The sequence below is a fragment of the Haemaphysalis longicornis genome, unplaced genomic scaffold (genome assembly GCF_048455015.1).
Source record: "Haemaphysalis longicornis isolate Haplotype H1 unplaced genomic scaffold, Haemaphysalis longicornis Haplotype H1 scaffold_55, whole genome shotgun sequence".
Lineage (NCBI taxonomy): Eukaryota > Metazoa > Arthropoda > Arachnida > Ixodida > Ixodidae > Haemaphysalis > Haemaphysalis longicornis.
Window position 1 is genome coordinate 334,132 of NW_027526394.1, and position 23,918 is coordinate 358,049.

Genomic DNA, 23,918 nt, shown 5'->3' on the forward strand with positions numbered 1-23,918 from the left:
AGAGTTGGCAGTCAAGAAAACCTCGGAAAGCAGAGGGGAGAATATAGTACGTCATGCAAACAGATAAAGAAATTGGAAAGAAAGAAAGAAAGAAAGTGGAGAATATATATATATATAAAATAATGTTTGGCCGTCAAGAATACCTCGGAAAACAAAGGGGGGAATGCGGTAGGTCACAGAAACAGATGAAGAATTTTTTTTCGTCAGAAAGAAAGTGGCCAAAAAATACCCGGCGGGGGGCGGTCATTTTGTTTCTTCTGTTGTCTCTCGGTCATAACAGAAAAACACATTGTTTCTTCTGTTATGACCGAGATGTTTCTGTGTAAGGTGATTTAGAAGCATCAATATTGATACGTGTGCTAGGATGACCTTAAATTTACCCCTGTTTTGGGTTGTCATCCCGCAATGGTGATCTGCCACAGAAATGTGCACGGAATTGTTCTCGGTTCAATATCAAGCCGAAGTCCTTTCAAATGGAAGACACCTTAGCTTCTTGAAAAAGCCAAGTTACTGTACAACACCTATACGCTAATACTATTCCCTTTCCACGTCAGAGGCAGAAACGGGGATAATTTGGACGTGGTCACGCTACAGCGGTGTTCCCAATCAAGGGGGGAGCGGAGCTATGCTGTAACGCGGGACTACAGCTGTTAGACACAGCAGCCGATTGAGTAAAGCGAGTCTACTTCGTATTTGACCTTTTAGAATTGGCTTCATATTTAGGGGTGTACCCGCTAATCACCGGGACACAAAATGTCAGAAAAGACGGCATAATTAGTCACGGTAAGCATTACATATGCAAAGAAGCTTTGACTGCTCACAAGTTTTCCAAAGCCACGTTATAGCGTTCAAGTTGCTAATTACGTGATAGCCTTCTTCTAAGCGCAACAACGCAATATCTTTTGCGTCCCTCTAAACGTGCAGACTCCCTGCAATGAAAATGCCGTTTTCCTGCATGTTTTTCATTTCTTTATGCTATTGATGCAAAAATGGTTGCTACCTAAGTATATCCTAAGAATAATTTTATTTTCTTCATGAGCGATGTCCTTTTCGGTCATTGTACATGCCCTTTAGATGTTCACATATATATCGGAAATAAAGTACACCTTTCCCGCATTTAATTTATACCCTCGTCCACCTCTTACTATAATAGATTCCAATAATTTATTGTTGCTCATAAGAAATACTGCTTGTGTTCCTCTAGTCGCCGCAATTGGACGCAATTTATTGGAACCTTAGGAAACGAGAGTCAGAATTCTACCCTGACCATCATCGATCCGGAAGGTAGGAAAGTCTTCTACTTTGTTGTATTCTTAATTTTAATGTCTTCTATTCGCAAAAAAAGCCATAAAAGAAAGCTTTCCTTCTCTCTTCAAAAGAAAAAAATTTTTTAAAAGAGATAGTAATATGGCTACTGGTAAGTAACATTCAAACTAATACTTCATGTATTATGAAAAGCAAGTGGATAAAGCAATCTTTGAGCAACCTCCTCCTCAAAACCTCATGGCGTCACCGGGCTCTGTGCGGCTATTGGCAGCGGTAGAGCAGAGGAACCTACAAGAAATATGCATGGGCAACTCTGGCGGTGTCAACTGCGTTTTTTCTGTTACTCCACCCTAACAAAGAGTTAGGCAAAAAAAACAAAGTTTTGATATTTTTCTTTATTAGGCGAGAGCTAAATCGTGGGGAAAGAAATTTAAAGTTCCGCAATTCCATTTGGGAGTTCATCAGCATACAACCCTATCCGGGGGAAGGGGACTGAAACGGGATAGTGGAGAACAAATGGGGACAGAGAAAGAGCGAGAGAGAGAAAGGAAGAGATAAGGATTGCGTAAGGCTTGCCGTCAGGCGTTGCACTACAGGCGTTCTATGAGGTTCGTCTCTTGGAGGAAGGCCAGGACAAACCCGAATGTTTTCCGCCGAATGTAGTTGGGGCCCGCTGGTAAAAAGAGGTCCATCAGGGTGTGACTGGACAGCCCGAGGCCCTAGAGTGCGCCCCGAAGCTATAGTCGCGGGGCATCGTGCTGGCGGCACGAGCAGAAGAGGTGCTCCAGGGTGTCGGGTTCTGGGAAGTCAGCACCGACGACCAGTAGTCTTGTCAGTGCAAGCGGGCTGCCACGTGGCAGAAATCGAGTCGCATGCGGAGGAGTATGCAGCGCGCGTGCCGGCTGATGCGGCCAGGCAGGACCTATGGAGCTTGGCCGCTGATGACTCTGGGGTCCGGCTTCACCATGTCCACCTCCCGCGCCAGGATGGGTTATGCGGTGTCGAAGGGCCTCAGGTCACTGGAGGCAGGGACCCCGTCCTGGCGAGGCACCTTTGGCCAGGGCGTAAGCCACCTCATTGCCGGTGATTCCGACACGAGATGGCAACCAGTGGCGCCACAGGTCACAGCCACCGGACTCCACCAGGTGAAGCTTCACCGCTCGCGACCACTGCACGTAGCCGCTCGAGCTCCATGAGTGGTCCGCCACATGCAGTCGCAAAAGAGCGGGCCGGGAGCTGGTGAAGATGACGGCCCCCTGAGTCTTGTTGGTCTTCTCCAGCCGCAGGTCTGGAGCAAGGGGCAACCCAGCCAGCTCTGCATTGCTGTAGGAGGAAGAAAAGGGCAGGCAGCACACACGACAGGTGCCAAGCCCCATTGCCATGTAATGGATTAAGGCTTGAAGCGAAGCTGCGTGTGCCGCCCTCCCGCCTTCCCTCCCTCCGGGCAGGCATAAACCGATGTCATGAGATGTGCGTGTGCTCAGACGTGAAGAACTGATAAAAAAGTCGCTCTGAAACCACTTAAAACTGAACAAGTCTTGTAGACTCACATCGGCGTTCCAAGCGGACAAGTTCCTTTAAAGCGGGCTCGAGAAGTTTGAATCTGACGTGGCAACGGCAGTGGCTGCATGTTCCGCGGCACCATCTTTCTGTTGCGTCTGCTTCATTCGTGCGTATTTGCGCACCGAAGCTTATTCAAATACCCGTATTGCACCTCCGAGCGAATATACGTCCGTTCCAGAGAGACTTAAAACTGCCATTGCTAATAACGGCGCTAGCGCCGCTATCAACCGACTGAACAAATTGTGAAAGAGGTGGCCGTGGTGGCGAAGAGGAGGATACAAAGGACTGTCGCGAGAACAGCTGCTTTAACTTAAGGAGATGGGTGATTTGGCATATTCGGCTTCGCCGTTACATTCAAATTCATTTAAGCTGATTGAAGAACCTCTACGTGTAATTGAGAGACTCGATTGCAGAGGTGGATAGGAGTTCACCAGGTACATTTTTATTTTGCCTAGCACTGTTTGAAACGGCCAGCAAAACACACAATCACCTTAAGGGGCCAACCTAAACAAGTCGGATTTTTTTGACCCATAAAACATGTATATCAGAATAAATTATGTGTGCTTGCCTGCAGTATACAGCGATTGGTTGCTGGAATTGGTCCAACAGTTTTGTTGCCCAGAACATTTTTACATGTGGGTACATGCTGACTCGTTCTCGTAGCATACAATTTAAGCTGGCCATTGATCACTGGTCATATTACCTGCTTGTTTGGTCTTACTTGAGATTGCTGAACAGGATGCTTTGCACTAGTTTCGCGAATAAAAGCTCGAATATACCTTTGCTCTGGGCCTTCATTTACCGTTGAAAATGGGGTGGTTTCTTCAGATGGAGATTTGTCCATCGATGGTGCTGGCCGCGTGGGGTGCGTGTGCCGAGCAGCCTGTACATGATGTTTTGTGCCAGTTGTCGACTAAGAACAGTGCAATGTAACAATGTCAGAGGCCAGAGTATTACATCGAGGTTAGAACCTTTACGCACTGCTCAGGGGAATGTAACCGGAAATCGAAAAGTGTCTAGTTAGAGCCTCCTAGCCAGGGAACCCACTAAGGGGTTCAGTCCTACCTGGAGAAAGCAGAGTACGCGTGGAACAACTTATCTATTTCTTTAGTAACCTCTTTCAGAGTAGCTACCCTAAAAACGGCGAGTAGCCATTGAGGTGTCCAGAGAAAATGCCCTTTGGAATTTATCGGTAGCATGAATCCTTTTCTGGCGACAATGCATATATGAACATGAATTCCGTGGTATGCCGCATAAATCACGAAAACATGTCACCGTTCTGCGAGAAATGTGGACTTCAGGTAAGTGGTCAACTTCGATTCGTGTGCCTGGAGGAAGTCCCATGTAATAGTTAACTTCCGTGAACAGGGTTGTACATGGGGAGAGTCTCGCTCAGTTGGGTGGTGCGAAAGTCGTGCTCGTAATTTAGGTTTAGAAAAGCTTAAATTACTCCGCCTAGCTTCTCCCTGGTTTGTTCCAGAAGGTTCCATTCATGGCGGGCGCTTTTCACATTTTCATCAGGACATCTACAATGGAAGATCTAATCCCTTCCCACTCCATCTTTCATAACATTCTTGAACACCTCTGTACAAAATTTGAACCTCGTAGTTCTCTTGTAATTAAAGTTGACAACGTTTTATTTTTTTGGCGGGGGCGACCGTGCCCGCTAGGTCATACGCAAGCAAACCGAACCTAGTAAACTTCCTCGACAAGGTGACCCTTCAAAGGCCATACTCGTGTTGCTGTTCTGATGTTTGAGAAGTTAGCTCAGCTCGCTAGGCACAGTTTTCCTAAAGTTACAGCGAAACCTGAAATGTAAACAGTCACCATACGTTCGAGATGCCTTCATTCATTGCGCACACGGCTCGATGGAGTTGCGCGAGCTCTGCTTTTAACTATCCAGCCTCACCTCAGCTGAGAAGCTCACCTTCCCTTGGCCAGCTTCTCTTTGCCCGGCTGCGCTTCAAACTAGCCAATTTTCATACCTATACACTTGAGCATAGCAGTGGCTTACCTTTCCAACGGTCAGACGTCAGTGAATCCCTTCTGTAGCCAGCGTCAGCTTACTCTTCCAGAACCGCGCGTACAAAAGCAAAACCGGCAAACCCTGGCTTAGTATCCCTACACGTGTATTGTACCTTTTTCGCCCTCTTGCCATTTTTCGTAGGGCTCTCTATGAGCAAACAAGATAGGTAAGGTAGCCTGCTCCGGAAGCAAGAATCCTCCTGGATACCTCAGGGGCTTCACTATAAATGTTCACGAATTCTAGGAAGGCCCTTAGGGACATAAAGAGCACTCCCTTTACATAGAAGGATCTGGCCAGGTTGGTGTAGTAGCTAGCCGCCACATCTTATGACTAACCAATCCAACTTTTGACCCCCAGTTCCAAGCACCTGTAAAACACCTCTCCACAGCAGCGGCCAGCACAGCCATAGATGAGAGGTTGCTAAGAATTTTTGTGCCCGGAAAGGCCGCCATTGTAACTTCGCCCTGGCAACATACGCACTCTATCTCTCAAGGGAAGTCCAACTGTACTTCTAGAAGACCTTTACTTGGATATTAGGAGGATCAGAAAAGTTAGAACAACAAGATAAGTGTTCATGGAGCTCACTAACGCTTTCACATTAGGCTGCAGCGGACCCCAAGAAAACAGTACACGGGGTGGGATTTTTAATCCACAGGGAAATGTTCTGCAACGTGGCAGAGTTTTTCATCGTTACAGAGAGAATCGCAGCTTTGTGATGAAGCTAAGCATTCGATACAGGCAAAGGTAGTACGAGCCTATGCGCAAACAACCAGTTAATACGATGAAGCCATGGGCATGTTCTACGAGAATGTTGAATCAGCAATAAAGAACGCCACAACACAGTTCACGCTTGACATTGGAGACTTTACGCAGAGGTCGGGAAGAAGCAAATGGGAGAAAAGTCAGTGCGAAACTTCCAAATAGAGAATCGCAACCGTAGAGGAACTACGCTCGTCCGATTTGCAGAGAGGAATAACCTGAGGTTTATTAACACATTATTTTACAAACGAACGAATAGTGAACAAAAAAGCCTCGATGGCACAACCAAAAAGAACATTGACGTAATTGTAAGTGACGAGCTGGGTATTCTACAAGACGTACAGCTGCTAAGTGAGATTCGGAGCAGCGATCGTAGGATGATTAGATACAACCTAAGGCTGAATATAAAAAAAAAAGAATGATTCTCGCGAAAACTAATAAAACCTGCAAAGAAGCAGTCAGAGCCAGCCCGCAGTAGTTTAAAATAACTCTTCAAAACAAATTCTCGCTTTTGAACGCGCAAAACGCCGTCAGTGGAGACAGGACAACTGATAACATAACCTCGGCACTCAGCGAATCAGCCGCAGCTGGGGCACAATCAACAGTAAAGCTAACTAACAAAACGAAGGAAGAAATCGCAACACGTTTGAACATGAAGCTGCTAAGTACACAGGACCGGATGGAATTACCCGAGCGGGCAAATCTGATTACAGCAATAAAACAACAGACATTCGTAAGTATAACATGGCAGTAACTACGCAAACGCTGCCAATAGGGGGAAGCTTGAAAGCAACTAAGAGAAGGATAGCCATGGGCAAAGCCAGGATGTACGGGCTCAGAGACAAGGAAACATTACGCATAATATGGATGACATCATTAAGGTAGCAGAACGATTCTACACCTGGCTGTATGAAAGCGACGTTAGACCAGAGGAACCGACTGAGAATATATGGTCAACTTTGAATGTCCAACTAGTCACTAAAGACGAAATTGGAAGGGCTCCCCAAGGCATGAAAATAGAAAAGCTGTAGGTGATGACGGCATTACCATATATTGTTTGAAGTAAGGATTAGATATTGCACTGAAAAAGCTGGCTGTGCCACTTTCTGAATGCCTGAAGACTGCAAAAGTGCCCGTAGCCTGGAAAAACCCAAGTATTATTTTTGATTCATAAGCGAGATCGCAAGGACCTCAAGAATTACACACCAAACAGGCTACTCTCAGTTGTTTACAATCGGTTCCCCAAAGTTTAATTACCCACATAGGTTGCAGCCTAGATTCTCATGAACCCGACAGCATGCTGTGTTTTGGAAAGGGTACTCAACCATGCATCACATCTATGTAGTCCACCGAGTGCTATAAAAATCCGCAGGTTACACTGAACCTCTTTTCATGATGGCGTACGAAAAAGCATTTGATTCCGTACTTACCGCAGCCGTTTTAGAAGCACTAAAGGACCAGGGAATAAAGGTAACCTACATAAGACTTCTAGAAGACATATATAGGGAACGCACAGGTAGGGTAACCATCTAGAAGTAAAACAATCAATTTCTCATCCGAAAGCGAGTAAGACCGGGAGGCACCATCTCTCCAGAACTATTCACAGCATGCCTACAGGGGATATGCAGAAGACGTGGCTCGGAAAACATAGCATTAAGAACAAACAGGATATTACTTGAGCTATTTAAAAGAGTCATGAAGAGAAAACACAAGTTTGGTTCATTCGAAAGATTGCCTCGTTAGAACCATAACGACACCACTTATAACGCAAACTTCGCTCAAATAAGCTACATAATTAGGAAAAAAGGAAATGAACATGCGACCCACCAGCTCATTATCCGCAACAGAACCTATGATGTCACTCGATAATGCTCTGCGATTGGCGGAGGCCGGCAAAAGCAAACGCATGTTAGGCAGGGCTTACAGTTTGCATAGCGAGCTAAATGCCAGTGAAACATACTGCACATTCTTTTTATGACAAAGAACGGTGGAGTAAACAGTTAAAGTTACGAACGAACACGCAAGCGTGTGCGCCAATGAGTACGAAACTACCGCCGGCCGAGCTCGACATCTCGCCGTCGCGCAGACGAATTTTCGGGTTCGAGGCTCTTAGGGGCCAACGAACCGTTCCAGCACGTACAGCCGCGACCTTGCTTGGTATCTTAATCCCTTGACAGGAGGTTGGCCGTCATATCGCCAACCAGCAAAGGTAAAAATAGAAACGAGGGGAGTAAGGAACAGCAAGAAGCGACGAGATAGTGCCAGTCGTCGCAGAAGTTTCGAATGGTGTTGGCTTGCTGCTGTCGTTACGAGCTCGTTTCCAGTTTACAACAACTGAAAACTTCAGTTTGTTCGAGTACTTTACAATGAAATTTCGTTGCTGCGTCTTGAAATGCCCATGTAGTACGGGCAAATAGTCGAGGGAGTGCGACATCCCCGCCGGTGAGGAGATCTCCTTTCATGTGCTGCCCAACGACGAACCTCGGCGAAGCAAGTGGCTACGTTTTGTGAACTTTGCAAACGGAGGAGAAAGAGAGCTAAAGGAAGTACGAGTGTGCTCGCTTCATTTTCGAGGAAGTGATTACGGCAGGGACCCTACGTTAGTTCACTCCTGGGACATGCTGGCGCTCGTCGCCGACTTCGTCAAATCGCTCTGACCTTGGGGAAAAAAAGGCCGCAAACACCCCGCATTGACGCTCGTATCTTTCTGGTCGAAGCAGAGAGCTCGCACGAACGGCTTTCCATACACGACACCGGCCAACTGGCATAAGTGATACTGCTACTGAAATTGAACTATTATTAACCGTAATAAAAATACGGCACATACGTACCAGTCTTTATTCGTCCGTCGCGACGGGGCTGACGAGGCAGCGGTGCTGACGGCAGGGCGTTGGTCTGTTGTGGCTATCGCGGAATGGTCGCTTTCCCGTCCACCGCGTATCCCACAACTCTTGCCGCTCGTGCACTTAGAAGCATTGAGCGTTCAAGTGGTGTGAGGGTGTTAAATGCAAGCCAGAGCTCCTCGGCGAGAGTTTTGTTCTCCGGATCAGGCGATTCCATGACTGGTGCTGCGGGTGCGCTAGGTTTTACTAGTATTTTTAAAATGGCCGCCGTCTCGGTCGACTCCCGCGTGTGGGTGCTATATGGAGTCGACATACTAAGTATCTGTTTCATGGACCGGCTCCTATGACGCCATTGTTCACGTCACGGAATGTGCAATTTTAGCGGGAGATGTAAAATTTTGGCTTAAATTGCCTTATTTCTCAGTGAATAAAGCATCTATGCTTCCGGGAAAGCGCTGGGGGTACTATGAAACACCTAATCTTTCGAAAAAAAAACAAACTTTTGTTTTCTCTTCATGGCTCCTTTAAGGTTTGCGGAAGACATACTCTTGCAGAGCGATACTGCATAACAGATGGAAACGATGCCCAAAGATCTACAACAAGAAAGTACGGCTATGAGCTTAGAATAAATACGAATAACTATAAAGTAATGATAATGAGCATGTCATGAGTGTCGTCTTCTGCTTAGGAAACGAAACGCAAGAAGAAGTTACAGAATTTAACAACATCGGTCAGATGGTTAGTGCTGACACCAACCACGAGAAAGCAATCCGACGGACTATGGGTATGCTTTGGGGCACGCTCCGCTAGAACTTCCAAAAATGAATGAAGCTCCCACTAACTCGTATGGCTTGAAGGCAGCGAAGCTGAACGCAAGAGTACCGTGTTTCCTGTTTTTCGCCTGAGGGCATTGTTAAAGCGCCGCCGCTGTAGGATAGACCACAGGTGGACGTTGGTCCTGCTCCATGGCACACGGCTCTGCGCGCACGTCACCTTCCCTTGTCGCGCGCACTTATCGCTGCTGCGGCGGTGTGCTCGTCTTCCTCCGCCAGGTGGCGGCACGGGTATCGCGCCCTTCTCCGTTTTCTCCTTTCCTATCTCTCCCCGCCATCCGTCGCTGCTCCAATCCGGGCGCTGGCGGATGGGGGTGTGGTTTGTCCTGTAGCTCTCAAGGTCAAAACTGGTCACCCAGTGAAGACTGCCCGAGGTAGCGTACTGTAGCTTTCGATACAATCATGAAACGTAAGCTAAATCTGTCACTGACAAAAAAAATCTACAACAGCTGTATACTACACGTTTTTACACGGGGAGCTGAAACTTGCACCCAACTAAACGACTAAAAGCAAACTTCTGTCGGTTCAATGAACCATGGAATGAATATTGTTAGGAATGTCACTCAAGGAAAAGATACGAGCTACCTGGATCAGCGCAGTGTTTGTCTTTACTCCGTATCGTATCATTTTTGGCGCTGTTTTTTCTAAGTGGATCAGACAACAAACTAGATTAGGCGATATCATTCTTCAAGTAAAGAAAAAAAATGGACTTCGGTTGGCCATGTAGTGAGACGAACACACAACGGGTGGACAGCAGAATGGATACCACAAGATGGGCACAGAAAAAGGCCAAGGCAAGTAACACGATGGTGGGATGAATTGCGGAACTTCGGTGATAAACTGTGCACTCGAGCACCGCAGGACAGGGGCGATAGGATGTCAATGGTAGAGGTCTTCGTCCTGCACTGGACATGAGCAGTGTGGTGATGATGATGCTAATGATGGAGATGACGAGAAGGATTATTATTATCATTGTTATTATTATTGTTATTATTAGGAGGGGAGGAGTAAGAGGAGGAGCAGGAGGATGAGCTTGTCCCTGTAAAAACAATGACATCGAAAATGTCTGTTGTGAGAAGGCGCTTTTCGACGGCTGCAAAGGAGAAGGAGTGCGTGCCGACGTCGGAGAAGAGCACGCAGCAAAAGGCATAGTTAGCAAGCGGAACTGGTGTGGCAAGTTGGAGGCAGGAGAAACGGGGCTCTCGGGAGTCCTCTGCTGGATGTGAAGGCCATGAGACTCTGAGCCAAACCACACTTCCCTCCTGGCCTTGTAGACTGCCAAAGTCGTCTGGGCGATGTCTTCACGACAGCCTTCTTCAATGAATGGCGAGCGCAGAGTCAGTACCGTCGCCTTATCACACGGCATTTTCACGACGGGGCATCTCTCGGTCATGAATACGCCAACAACCTTCGCACCGTACCAGAGCGCCGAAGAAATGTTATTTGCGAGTGAATCCGGATTAATTGGTGTGAAGGATTTTTTTATTATAAAGACTGTACCGACAAGATTAATTTTGCTTTTATTCTTGTATTTCCCCAATTGCCTTGGAAATGTAGTCTGCCTCGGTCAGTCGTCAAATCGCCTCTTTTCCTCACCGCCGCAGGGGCCTTATCCTTATGACTAAAACCACCTGATTTACACTGGCTACAGCCAATTTTTTGGATGTAGAATCTCTTCATAGGCGCGTGGCCCTTCACCTTACAACAGACCCAGAGGCGGTTATCCACGGAAAAAAAGTAGAGCCGTATCATGGGGCTTGCATATACCAGAGACATGGATATTGTAAGGCAAGTTAAAAAGAACATAAAATATTTAAATGCCTCACCCTGCGCCACTAGGTATAACAGGCTTCACCCAATATTAATATAAAAGAATTGGCCGAAAGGCAAAGAATGTTTTTGACCACCGAAGTGGAAAGAAATAAAAGGGGAAAAGCTACCAAGCGACACCACAGCCAGGAGAGCGGGCCCGGGGAGACTCCCCTGATCTCCCCTAGGAAGGTAGCGGAAGGGGTTGGGATGAAGGAAAGTGGAAGTTGGAGTATAGGAATCGGTTATGGGAGGTTGGGTGGGAATGGGGACAGCGAGATTTTAGATCTGATCCTTCGAGGTCTGACTCCTATAAAAGGCCTGATTGCTCAGGATGGGCATTAGACTGCCAATTGGAATTTGGCGGACCCCACAATAGGTTCCGGACTAGCTGAGCTCCGATCAGCGAAGCACCAGGGAGAACCCTCGCAGGAGTGGCGACACTATCCTCCAGCCCGTTTCGGTACTAAGCCGCTCGACGAACACCGGCTAGATCCCCCGAGTACTAAAGAAGACGTTCGGCAGACCTCAGGTACTAGTCCTCACCTGTTCTCAGTTTCGGGAACCGGTAGTCTTGTCCGACCGAATGGTATGAGCAACCTTTTAGACTGTCGATTAGTATGTACACCTGGATACTATACCAAAGGAAGAACCTTCGGTATTTTAGAGGTATCTCAGGTTTTGACGAACGTCTTATGTTTTCTCGGTGCCAACTGCAGACAAGAGTTGCTGATTGCGGCACAAGATCACCTATGAACACACCTTCAGGACAGTGCGGGTGACTCATCCCAATTGGCGTATTCTGCCGCCCCTCTGTTTGCAGCGGTTGAACCAACCTTGCGCGATAAAGGCAATTGATAGTGTGCGCTTCCGCCGTGTTGATTATATCGAGAAGATTTGTAGCTGTCCAAGGTGTATTTGAAAACTGTGCTTGCCACGCAACCAGTATTTGCTTGACCCAGTGCACCATCAGAAGAAGAATATTCATGCATGCCCGCCAGATTTTTGCGAAATGTGCTCAACGGGTTGAGGGTCTACGGCTTTGGGCTTCCAATATTGAAGGCAGCCAACAACAAACCCTGCTACCGAATTCGCAATCCCAAAATCAGAAGGCAGTGAACAATGTGAAGGGCATTTCTCTAGATTGCAGTGCAAATGAGCACATTTCAAGCGTGCAAAAGCCACAAGCTTTAGCCAAGAGGAATGTTAGATTTCTAGGAACATTGTGAGACTAGCATACCTAACCCTTAAGGAGTATTTCAATGCCTGCTGGAGGCACTCCACGTTTAGTTAGAGGTTTTGATGCAGTGTAGACAGTTATGTTATCATTGAACATAAGGAAACAGAAGTGAGGGATAGTTTCAAGCCGCTGGCTGACAAAAAGGCAATAAAATCACGCGTGAGAAAACGGACTATTGTGTCCCCCCGCTATGTGGTGTAAAGTTGTCGACGATGGCACCATTGAACGCGATGGTAAAATATGTTTTCATAAATCACAAAATAAAAGCACAGACTGTGTTAGGAAGAAAGGACCATGTTACAGCCTGCAAATTAACACAGGGAGGAAAATTGTCATTTACATTGTCTCTAAACATTGCGATCACAATCCTTGATACCTTATCTGTGATATGTGCAACAGGACAATCTCACTACCGAGATCCTTTCCACAATCGACAAATGCGGAGATACGAATAAATTGCACCTATAACCGCCAAGGAGACATCAATTCACATATAATTACATGCTGGGCGAGTGCACGCTTAAAGAGCGAGTACAATGTCAAGCGTACCGTTCTTGCGTCCTTTATAGCACCGACTGAATTCGCGGAAACGACTTACATGGGCATTGCCCGTATCAAAAATCTATGCAAAAAATCACTGCTTTAGCGCTTGGGATAACGGCGTCGGGATAACATATTGACTTCAGACGCGTGAAGGGTACAACACCGCTGGACAGTCAGGTACACTATTATATAGATGGACAGACGACTGTAGCAGTCGCTGGTGTTACGTATGAGACGTGCAGGAGCAGTTTCTTCGCTCCAGAATAGGGGCGGAAGCAGTTCTTATTGCGTGGTGTTAATAGCTGGCTTTGTCTGCAACAATTTGCCCCGTCAATATCAACTTAGAGCGATTCAACAAAAAAGAATGAACGCGTCGCTTCGGTAAAGCTCCGCGCACTCTTCAGGTGATGTTGCTAGAGAGATGATAAAGCAAAGCTCAACTTACCACCTTTCTGCGCCGACGCGCCCGTCCTAAGCCATCTAGACGGGCCATTGGAATTTTTTCGGTCTTGAATGCGTTGCGAAACAGAGTGTGCACCAAATATAGGGCGATGAAAAAGGAATGAGGCCAATGCCATTGGCAAAGTGAGCATACATGGCGACTGAGGCAGGTAAAACACGAAGCACGTTGGCAAAGTCCACGAAAAGCTTGCGAGAAACGCCCTATAACGGACTTCTAACGCCTAAGCAGTACGTGCACCCAACACTGAGCCGGAAGTTTGCGAGGAAAAGGACCAGATGGTTGGGTAATATCTTAAACACGTCAATAACTACTGAAGTAACACTTTTAACGTACCCATTAAGCGAGTAGGAGAACAGAGCAGGAGAAGCGATCCCGGAACAAAGTGAGCCCTGCAATGATGTTGAACAAAGTGAGCCCTGCAATGATGTTGAACAAAGTGAGCTTACGCAATAGTTTCCTGCAACCGAGCGGGCGAGAACTAGTTGTTGAGCTGCACTCGGCTGCATTCGGGGTGAGTATTATGAAATATTCGGAGGGCGAGGGAGGAACTAGTAGTGTGTTTAAAACGAGACACGCTTCTAGCGACACTACAAACAAAACGGAGAAATATTGTGTAACTGTGCGTGCTGCTATACGCGAATCTGGAAAGAGTAACGTGAGGTCTCAATCGATGTGGTCAGAAGATACCTGTATACACGCGTATGCATGTCAACGTCCGGCTGAAGTTTTCCAGGGTGCCATCAGTTAATTGTGTTAGGCTGTGGGAAGCTGATGGGTCGCTGAGTAAAAACACGGAAAATTGTTGTTATAAACAATTTTCCTGGTTTTGGCTCAGCAAAAAATTTATACGTGTTTAGTAAGCAGGTGGCGGGGGCGCTGTAGTGCGGAAGAACGCCATGTTGAATTTAAGGGGAAAACATCACTCCTACACATGGTTTTAAACACCGGTGTCTATAGTGCACCGCATGGAATACCTGTCATTGAGGCGATGTGCTTGGTTTCTGTTACGGCCATAAAAAAGGGCCAAGTAAATGCAGGCCCACTGACAAGAACAGGTTCTGGGAAATATAGATATGCTGATATTATCTGCTAGGGAGCGTTGTGGCTGTCCCAGACGCTCACAAAGATGGTACCTGATAATGTAGCAGCGTGTTCATCGGAAGTACCCAGACCCCCCAAAAAAGTGGCGTCGCAGTCGATAGTAACTTCGTGTTAATCCGAGAAGGAAAGCTGTGAGTATGATATTCAAACGGAAGATGCTGGGACCAAGGAGAAGGTGAGAACCATAAAAACGGTAGTTGGAATTACGTAAAACGCCGAGTACACTGAAAAGAGTCCTCAGAGAAGGGATGCGTGTGACACGGCTAAGATGGTGAAGGATGAATGAGTGAAGTGTCACACCGCTCTTCGTCAACCACGGGAAGCATGTTGGATATTGAGGAGAAGCAGGGAGCACCATCTTGTAGTGTCATCTTAGGTAGCGTGAAAGACACGTTCAGGTGAAAGGCAGTACGTGTTGCTATTCAAGTAGCCCGACTAGTAGGTAACCAAAAACAGGAGTATTGTAACGTAATGCTGAAATTTTACTCTAAACGCAATCAAGCAGTTCTGTCGTATCTTGTAATGTGGAAAGCCAGAGCAGAACGGTTAGATAGGTGGCAACTTTCGGACAGCTACCGCATACCACTGTACTGCTTCTTCGTCCTCTATGCGTGTATTGTGTTATCTATAACCACTCCTTTATCGAGGCTTTGCCGTAATTGCTTTTACAAAGCAGAAACCCGCTTTCACGCATGCGCCGTGTGTCCAGAGTAGTTCCCAGGACTTCTGTCGACCGGTCTACGAGGCAATATATTTGTTTTTTTGGAGAACGCAACAGGTTCCACTAAAAACGATTTTGCTTTAAAAACAGCGAAAATGAACAAACTGTTCAACGCTCTACATTTGGAACGACGTATTGAAGCGCAGCAAAGACGAGGACACGAACACAGAAGACGCCACACTGAGCGCTCGGTGTGTCGTCTTCTGGGTTACTGTCCTCGTCTTTGCTGCGCTTCAATACGCCTGTATGTACCAACATGTCCAAACCAATACTTTTCTGATCTACATTTCCACAAGCATGCATCACTGGCCAAAGTAACACACTGATTCATAGGAGTGATGTAAAGTGACAAAATTGCCAAACAAATTTTGAAAATTAAAATCTAGAAAAAAAGAACACATTTTTAATAGGTCAGTGACAGAATCCAAAATATCTATCATACACACCTCCTAGAGAAACCGAAAATTACGCAGAAAATTCCCGCGAAAGATCACTCAAAAAGGAACACTACAAAGCGAAAACGAGCAACCCGTCTAACACCTTGCATTTACACACAAATGCATAACTGCCGGTGATAACGTATTATATCAATATGGTAGCGTAAATTAAGTACTGTTGTAGAGCAGAACATTCAGCAACCAAAACACAATAAGAAAGAAAAACAAAATATTTACAAAAATAAACTGACAACCCCAAAGATATGCCTTCTCAACAACCTTTCCCGAACTGAAGAGTGCACGAAAAAGCCCACAGAATAATGTTCGAAATCAAGCAGCGTAAATGTACTCACCCTGCAATACGCCCCGCATCTGCGGAAAAATAAACAATTGGCGAAGTAAAACCACCAAATCACTATAACGAAAGGTAGGAGTCAGACCGCCTTCCGGCAAAAATGTGGGAGCGGCGCGCAACTACAAGGCATCTCTCTCCGGGGAGTGCGCCAACATTGTTACTCAGGAACTCAATTAAATTTATTTTCGATTTATTGGCGAAAATAAACAAGGAAACTGTTCAAAAGTAAATAGCCGAATGGTATTGGCAACTTACAGACAAATTTACTCTGTAAAAATTCACTCTATACAAGGAAAATAACTACTCTACTAATTGATACACAATTCTTTGAATACTCTGAAATTTTTTTTCCTACGTTCTTGCGCAAGGTCAACTCTAAAGGGTGGTCTGTCTGTTATTGTAACATGTTATGGCGCTATTGTCAAAGCTCATATTTGTTGGCGCTCCACTGCTCAAGCAGTGGAGCACCCAAGGAAAAGTAGCCAGGGCCCCAGGTGGACATGCAGCAGACAGACGTCACTTTCAAACTTCGTACAAACATCTCAGAGCAACTGTTACAGAGGGTATACGTAGCTTTAACATTCATGGGCGTTAGAGTGCGACACAAACTGCCGCTTGCTCCTCAACAGGAAGTTTTGTAAGGCTGAAACATTTGTGCTGTGCAAAAATCGTCGGTGGAAATAAACTGAACTATATGTCAGCAGGAAGCTTCGAACAGAGAATCGGTGCCGTTTTATACTTTTAAACAACCGCAATCAAGCATCTGGACAGTATTGCAACGACAAAGGCCGTCGTTGTGCTGAGTTGTAATGAAGAACAATACTTTTTCCTTAGAATGCCCTGCATCATTGGTGAAACGGTAACCTATTCTATTTCAGAGGCGGAAGGAGTCATATACACACTGAAGCACTGGGTGGAAGAGGAGAACTGCGCAGTTTTCTCTGTATACACTCCCCTTTTAGGTAACAGTTAACAAATAGTCTTTTCTTCTTTTTGCGAACGTGCTAAATTCTTATACAATTAGGGTAAATTTTGAAGAAGTGGAATCTTTTGAAAGTGTGATACTACGGGACGTAGACAGGGAAGGTGAAATGCATTCTATAGGGCTGGGTAGAAGTTGACTATGGGGGAATATGCGGGCTTTATGCCGTGTATCTGCGCACAGTAGACCATTAGGTAAGGTCTTGCTACAAGAAGTGGGTGTCGCCGTACTTACAATCGAGATGAAAAATAAAAACCCCAAGAGTTGACGCCTCTCCGATCTTAGAAATTTCTGAGCTGTCTGATTTTATCCCTAGCTCGTCACAGCGGTATCTCTTACAATCAAGAAGTACCTTCCAAACAATTAGCAGCTACAAAACATTTTTTTGCTCAGTTTATTTATTTATTTATTTTTATTTATTTGTTTATTTATTTATTTATTGTACCCCCCATGGCCAAAGGCATTACAGAGGGGGAGTGGGTTACAAAGCATTAAAAAAATATTACAGTGCAGTGAGTATCATAACAACAAAAAACATTAGATTGTTCCTGAATATACAATATTAGCTAAATTCTCGCGAAAATTCAGGATATCATTAATATTAACAATTTCACGGGGAAGGTGGTTTCATTCGCGGGATGTACGGGGGAGAAATGAATGACAGAAGGTTTTTGTGTTGCATGATTCAAGACCAACTTTGTGAGAGTGATCAATGCGATGGCAAGTGTACTGAGGTGGTGGAATTAATTTACAGTGTTCCGGGTGGTGTTACAATTTATGGAACAGGGTTAGACGAAAAAGCTTTCGACGAGAAGACAACGTAGGTAGGCCAAGTGTATTTCTCATTGCTGTAATGCTTGCACATTGGTTATAATTGGAGAGAATGAAGCGAATTGCATGGTTCTGTACAAGTTCAAGTGCAGTTGTTAGCATTTCGTGAGTGGAATCCCATATCGGCGCGGCGTACTCCAATTTTAAACGTACTAGTGTTGTAAAAAAGTGCAGTTGTTAGCATTTCGTGAGTGGAATCCCATATCGGCGCGGCGTACTCCAATTTTAAACGTACTAGTGTTGTAAAAAGCAACAGTTTAAGTTCGGACGGGGCGTTAAAAAAGTTTCGCCTTATATATCCCAGCATACGGTTAGCATTGTTAATAACGTATTCGATTTGAAGGGCCCAGGACAAGTTTGATGTGATGTGAACGCCAAGGTACTTATAAGAGACAACAAATTCTAAAGCGGAATTATTAAGAAAATAAAGAGACGGAGTGGTGTTTGTACGAGATACACGTAGGACTTTGCATTTCTTAGTGTTGAGCTCCATTCGCCACTCATGACACCAGTTAGCGATACTAGTAAGATCAGACTGAAGAATTGCGCAATCGTTGTAGGTGTTGATTTCTCGGAAAATGACACAATCATCAGCAAAAAAATGGAATTTAGAAGTTACCAGGGAGGAGAGATCGGTAATGTAAATTAAGAATAACAGCGGCCCCAACACTGACCCCTGAGGTACACCGGAGTGTACGTCTCGTAGGGGTGAGTGTAGCCGTTTGCTGCAACGAATTGCGAACGATTAGTAAGAAAACATTCAATCCATTTTAGAAGATTATCATCGATATTTAGTTGGCGTAGTTTGTGAAGCAGGAGTTTATGAGAGACCTTGTCAAAAGCCTTGCTAAAGTCTAAAAAAATACAATCTGCATTAGACGAACGATCAAGAATACGGTGAAGACTGTGTGTAAATGTTACCAGTTGAGTTTCACAGGAGTATGATTTCCGGAAGCCGTGCTGTACCGACGTGAAAAATGAGTTAGATTCAACCAGATTAGAAAAAATAACATGTTCGAGCATTTTACAACATGCGCTGGTGAGTGAAATTGGGCGGTAATTAGCGGGATCAGATTTATTTCCCGTTTCGTACAGAGGAACCACCTTCCCGATTTTCCACGCGGCGGGTAACGTAAATGTATTTAGTGATTGTTGGAAAATTTTTGTTAGTAGTATAGAACAATAAGCACTTGTATTTTTCAGAAACTTTGCAGTAATTAGGCCAAAAGGAGGGGATGAATGATTCTGTAAACCGTCAATTAATTTGGAAATGCCAAGAACATCGACAATCACTGGAGACATGGCAATATATTCGAAATGTTGGATGGCCGGAAGCTTATCGACAGTAGTGTTGGAAACGTTTTTTACGAAAGTGTCATTTAAGATAGACGCACGCATATTAGATGGCACTGGATTGTTAAAGTCGTCCTCGAGGGCAATATCATCATGAGCGGTGGGATTAATAACGCGCCAAAATTTCTTAATGTTAGTCTTTAGCATAGATGGCAGTCCTGTACATAAGAAATATTTTTTAGCATTTTTTATTGCATGAACGTAAGCATCAGAAGCGACGCGATAAGTATCCCAGCGGGGACTAGTGGGGGACTTTTTGGCTAATCGGTAAAAGCGCTTGTTACGGTTAGAGAGGCGCTTGATGTACGAGTTGTACCATGGTGCGTGGGGATAAGTTGTAACTACACTATTCGGAATATATTTATCCATTAGTTGGTGAATTGTACTCGAGAATAAATCCCAATTACATTGAACAGACCGGTCATCAAAGTGCAGCAAGAATGAGTCGGTAAAGGCTGACAGTTCATTGTTAATAGCTTCGAAGGTAGCGTTCTTGTAGTCACGAATATATTTTTTCTCTTTTGCTTTTCTTGGGGGGATTACGTTTATGTGAAACGTCAACAACAAATGATCACTCAATTCAGGGGAATAAGTGACAGATGAAGCATAATCAGGTCGATTCGTTAAGATAAGGTCTAAAGTACTTGTTGTGTTATTTAGTTTACTAGTCGGTTGTGTTATCAATTGGCTTAAAGAAAATACAGAGCACATATCTAAAAAACTACTTGCTTCAGTCGAAAATGGTGATAAGTGAGGCGGTTGCGTACTCGAACAAATGTTAGGAAAGTTAGAGTCACCCAGAAGAAAAAGGCACGAGGAAGGATAGCGTGTGAAAATTGCGTTCATTGCGTCATGCAGCTCATTCATAAACGTAATTGAGGAAGAAGGAGGTCGATAGCAAACACCGAAGACTACATTTTGATGTTGAAGCGTCATAGAGGCCCAAATTATTTCTAAATGACTGTTAATATGTACGCACTTGGATGGAATATCTTTTGATATGGCTAAAAGAACGCCTCCGCCTCCACGTTCAGTACGGTCGCAACGATAAATGGAAAAGTGAGAGGCATTGCAAAAAACTTTCCGTGTCGCGCACATGTGTGGAAAGCCAAGTTTCTGTTAGCGCAATAATGTGGGCGGAACAAGTGTCAATCGCCGATGACAACGACTCATGCTTATTAAGTACACTTCTTACATTGCAAAAAAGAATGAAAATGTTAGGTGAAGAAAACAATGAACAAAGATGGCCACTCCCCTCGTTTTCCTACGATAAGGCAGGAGAGGCGGCATTGTTAGTATGGTTGGGGCGCTCGTCTCGAGTTTCAATTTACTCTACGGTGTCAATGCTAGCGTTGTAGATGTAACATTTCTTGTCTATAAATAATATTTTGTAGCTGAGTTGGAAAGAAGGTGATCCAGGCTGACTTTGAGCAAATTCGATCAGTTTTCTTCTTGCAATACGAGTGCTAACAGAGAAATCCTCATTTACAGCGATGTCCTTAAGTTTGAGTTGACTGCGTAGGGAAAGTACTTTTTGTTTTTGTTTGAAATTAGTATACATAGCAATGACGGGGCGAGCTTTGTTCGGTGAAAAGGACCCGAAACAATGTGCACGTTCTAATACGTCGATTGAAAAGAGTGCATGACGGAAGATAACACAGATGTTAGTCTTGCTTATGTCTGTTTCCATGTTTCTTTAGCGTCTGTAATGCCATGTAATATTAGGTTGTTACGACGGGATCTATATTCAAGTTCGTCGACACGGGATGTTAGATAATCGGTGTGGTTGGTTAGGCCTGCAGGTTATTGTTCCGTTTGCGATAGCTGCTCTTCGAACAAGGAAAAAGCCTCAGATTTTTCTTCAAGCTCGTCTAGTCTTTGCTGGATGGCGGTCATTTTGTTTTCAATGCTATTTTGTCCTTCTGTTATAGCTATTATGTCAGCAGTGACTTCGGTTTGAAATTTTGTACTTTCCTGCGTACGTTCGTGCACTTCTTTAAGTAATTTAAACATTAGCTTAGTTTGCTCAGCGGGATCATCGGGTAAGCATTGGGAGTCATCAACTGAATTAGATCGTGCACAAGGACCAGGGTTAGCCTCTATGTATCCACAGCAGAGAAGAAAACAGGCCATAGAAAAACACTCGCAGACAGTGTCACATAAGACCCGTGGGCACGGGAGCAGTAATAAACATCGGTCATCGCACCTCTTAGCGTAAAGTCAATATGGTTTACACACCTGAAATGCGTGAAGTAGCGGATTAGGAAGCATGTTGACGACACTGCTGCCATGCCCTCTGAAGAGGACGCTTGGATGCGTGCTGCGTAAATCCAGGGCGTCGACAGGTGATGACGTTGACCATGGGACTGACGGGCTTATGAATAGGGCTTCCGCAGGATGGCGCGTATGTGGAATCCGCGCATGGGCAGAATCGACACACCGCGCACCGTTTACGATGGGAAAGTGGCCACCGTAGCTGATCGGCTCTCCAGGTATCAGTAACGAAGGCTGACAGGCGGAACCACAGGGCGACGCAGATAGCCAGCTGGCCAGACACGTCAAAAGAGCCTGAAATGCGCGAAGTAGCGGATTAGGAAGCATGTTGATGACACTGCTCCCATGCCCACTCTGCTCCCATGCCCACACTGTTCCCATGCCCATTCACATTGTGATATGTGAAACCTAAGTTCTCTGGAGGCTGTGTGGTCAAGTTTCTATGTATGTTCCTTTCTCCACAGCCGATTTTTATTCACAGAAGAACCAGTAAAAATGTGAATTTGAAGCTTCAAAGATTCACAAGCTGATGCTCTTTAGTGACGTTTTTTTGTCCCTTGGGAGTTCTGCTCTGTGGATGCGCCTGCGTAATATCAAATTACTTACTGCCTTTATCAAAACTTTATTGGCCAATACTAAGCTTTTCTCACCATAAATAATTCCAATAATAAGCTTTACCTTTATATGGGACAGCATTTTTTGATGACAGTAAGAAATAAAGGTGTTTTAAAAATAAAAAATAAGAAAAGAAAAAAAGAAAAAAACGAAGCTTGGGCTAGGAGGGGCATGAACTCCGCAACCTCCATCATAACATGTTACGTGGCAGCAGGACAGAGGGAATTAACCATGGAAGATGCGATTGATGTATTTACACTATATACGCGATGTCGATGGTGATGATGATGTCCTCAAACATTTTGGCCCGTACCCACAAGAGGGGATTGGCTAGGGCTAAATCGGTTGTTTAAATACGGAAAGAAAAAAACTTTAAAACACTAATTGATTTCCGCAAAGAGGCTGTAAAAGGAAACTTAGTTATGAATAAAACCCGAAAAACGCATTATATAAGCACCCTTCAGCAATTCAAACGACCTGAAGCAGAAAGAAAATTATTTTGAATGCAAATATATATATATATATATATATATATATATATATATATATATATATATATGTTTGCCAACCCCACATTTGATGCACCAATAGATAATATACGTGGAATCGAAAACGTCAACCCCAAACGCTCAATTGGGACCTTCAAAAGCAGTTGTCTAGCTGTTGATAATAGGTGGCAGTCGAGAAAAATATGTTCGATTGTTTCAGGGACCTGACACCGCACACGTGGTTTCGTAGGTGAAATTCCTAATCTGAACAGATAGAAATTAAGCCTTGGGACCCTGCAGAGCCGCTCAGTGAAGGTCACCTCACATTGCCGAGAACCACAAAAATGAACATTAGAAGCCTTCACAGATGGGTCTTCGTCCTCTTCTCTGAAGATTGGATCGATAGCTCTCTTTTGTTTATGTGATAATATAAAATAACACGTTGTACAAACCAGGACCAAAACCTTCACCGTCTTTACAAGAACACAATTTTCAGTAACAGCTATTTATTCCATTACACGTACAAAAAATGGGTCCTATATCACCTAAAGAAGGCTCTAAAATCTGCCTATAACTTGAAACGTGAAGCAATTGTTTGCTGGATTTTCGTAAAAAGTGGATTCTTGGGAAACCAAATTTCTCACCAGACTCCCGCTGCACCCACCCTTCTGCGTAGATTCGACGTGTCGCGTGTCCCCTGTAGCTCGACATAAGGCCAGTGATGCGAAGGGGACTATAATTCCGCACAAAACAAGGTACACTCAAGCAGATAGCAAGCTGGACACTATAAACCCAGAAGTAGGAAAATACATAACAGGCAAAGAAAGCAGACATATGGCGGTTACCTTAGGCACGTTATGGATGGGCCACGCACATGCGACACACTGACACCTGCCAAGTTGATCTTAAAGACTCTGTGACCGGTGGGAAGTGTGCCTCTCCGTAAATCACGTCCAGGTTCAATGAAGTGCGCTCGGCAAAACAAGACTGGAACGGTGCTCACAACTGTAAAGAGAAGGGATAACATTCCACCCATCGTTCTTTTGATCCGATGACATCATAATTCATCTTAGGTGAGTTTCCAAGTTCTCATCCGCGATAAAATTTTTACACAGGAGACGGATGCGTGCTGAGACGTAACAGTTAGGCGCTGTCAGCAAGAAGATTGCCTTTCGCGCTGCGCTCAAATAACTTATGGGAGTGTATCGTGATTGTTAGCCAATTTTTAAGTGTGGAGCACTTTAGAGGCTCGGCCGGTCGTCGTTGCTGCTTTGTTACCACCAGAGACAAGAACTTTAGGCACAAAAAATCAAGGTTTTAGGGGTCTAGAATACGCACAGAAAAGAGTCGTTGAGGCATACATAGGCGTAAAAAAATTTACTAGGCATATGTAGACACGATTTCTATTTATTCAGC

At 44.8% G+C, this 23,918-nt stretch overlaps 1 protein-coding gene across 1 annotated transcript in view; it reads left to right on the plus strand.

Annotated features, from left to right (window-relative positions):
* LOC144140908 (uncharacterized) overlaps nucleotides 1-23,918 on the plus strand; it is a 110,339-nt gene that overhangs the window by 74,426 nt on the left and 11,995 nt on the right. Inside the window, exons 3-4 of the mRNA XM_077672408.1 lie at nucleotides 1,205-1,284; nucleotides 16,838-16,921. Coding sequence (XP_077528534.1) covers nucleotides 1,205-1,284; nucleotides 16,838-16,921 — 164 coding nt within the window. The remainder of the gene's footprint in view (nucleotides 1-1,204; nucleotides 1,285-16,837; nucleotides 16,922-23,918) is intronic.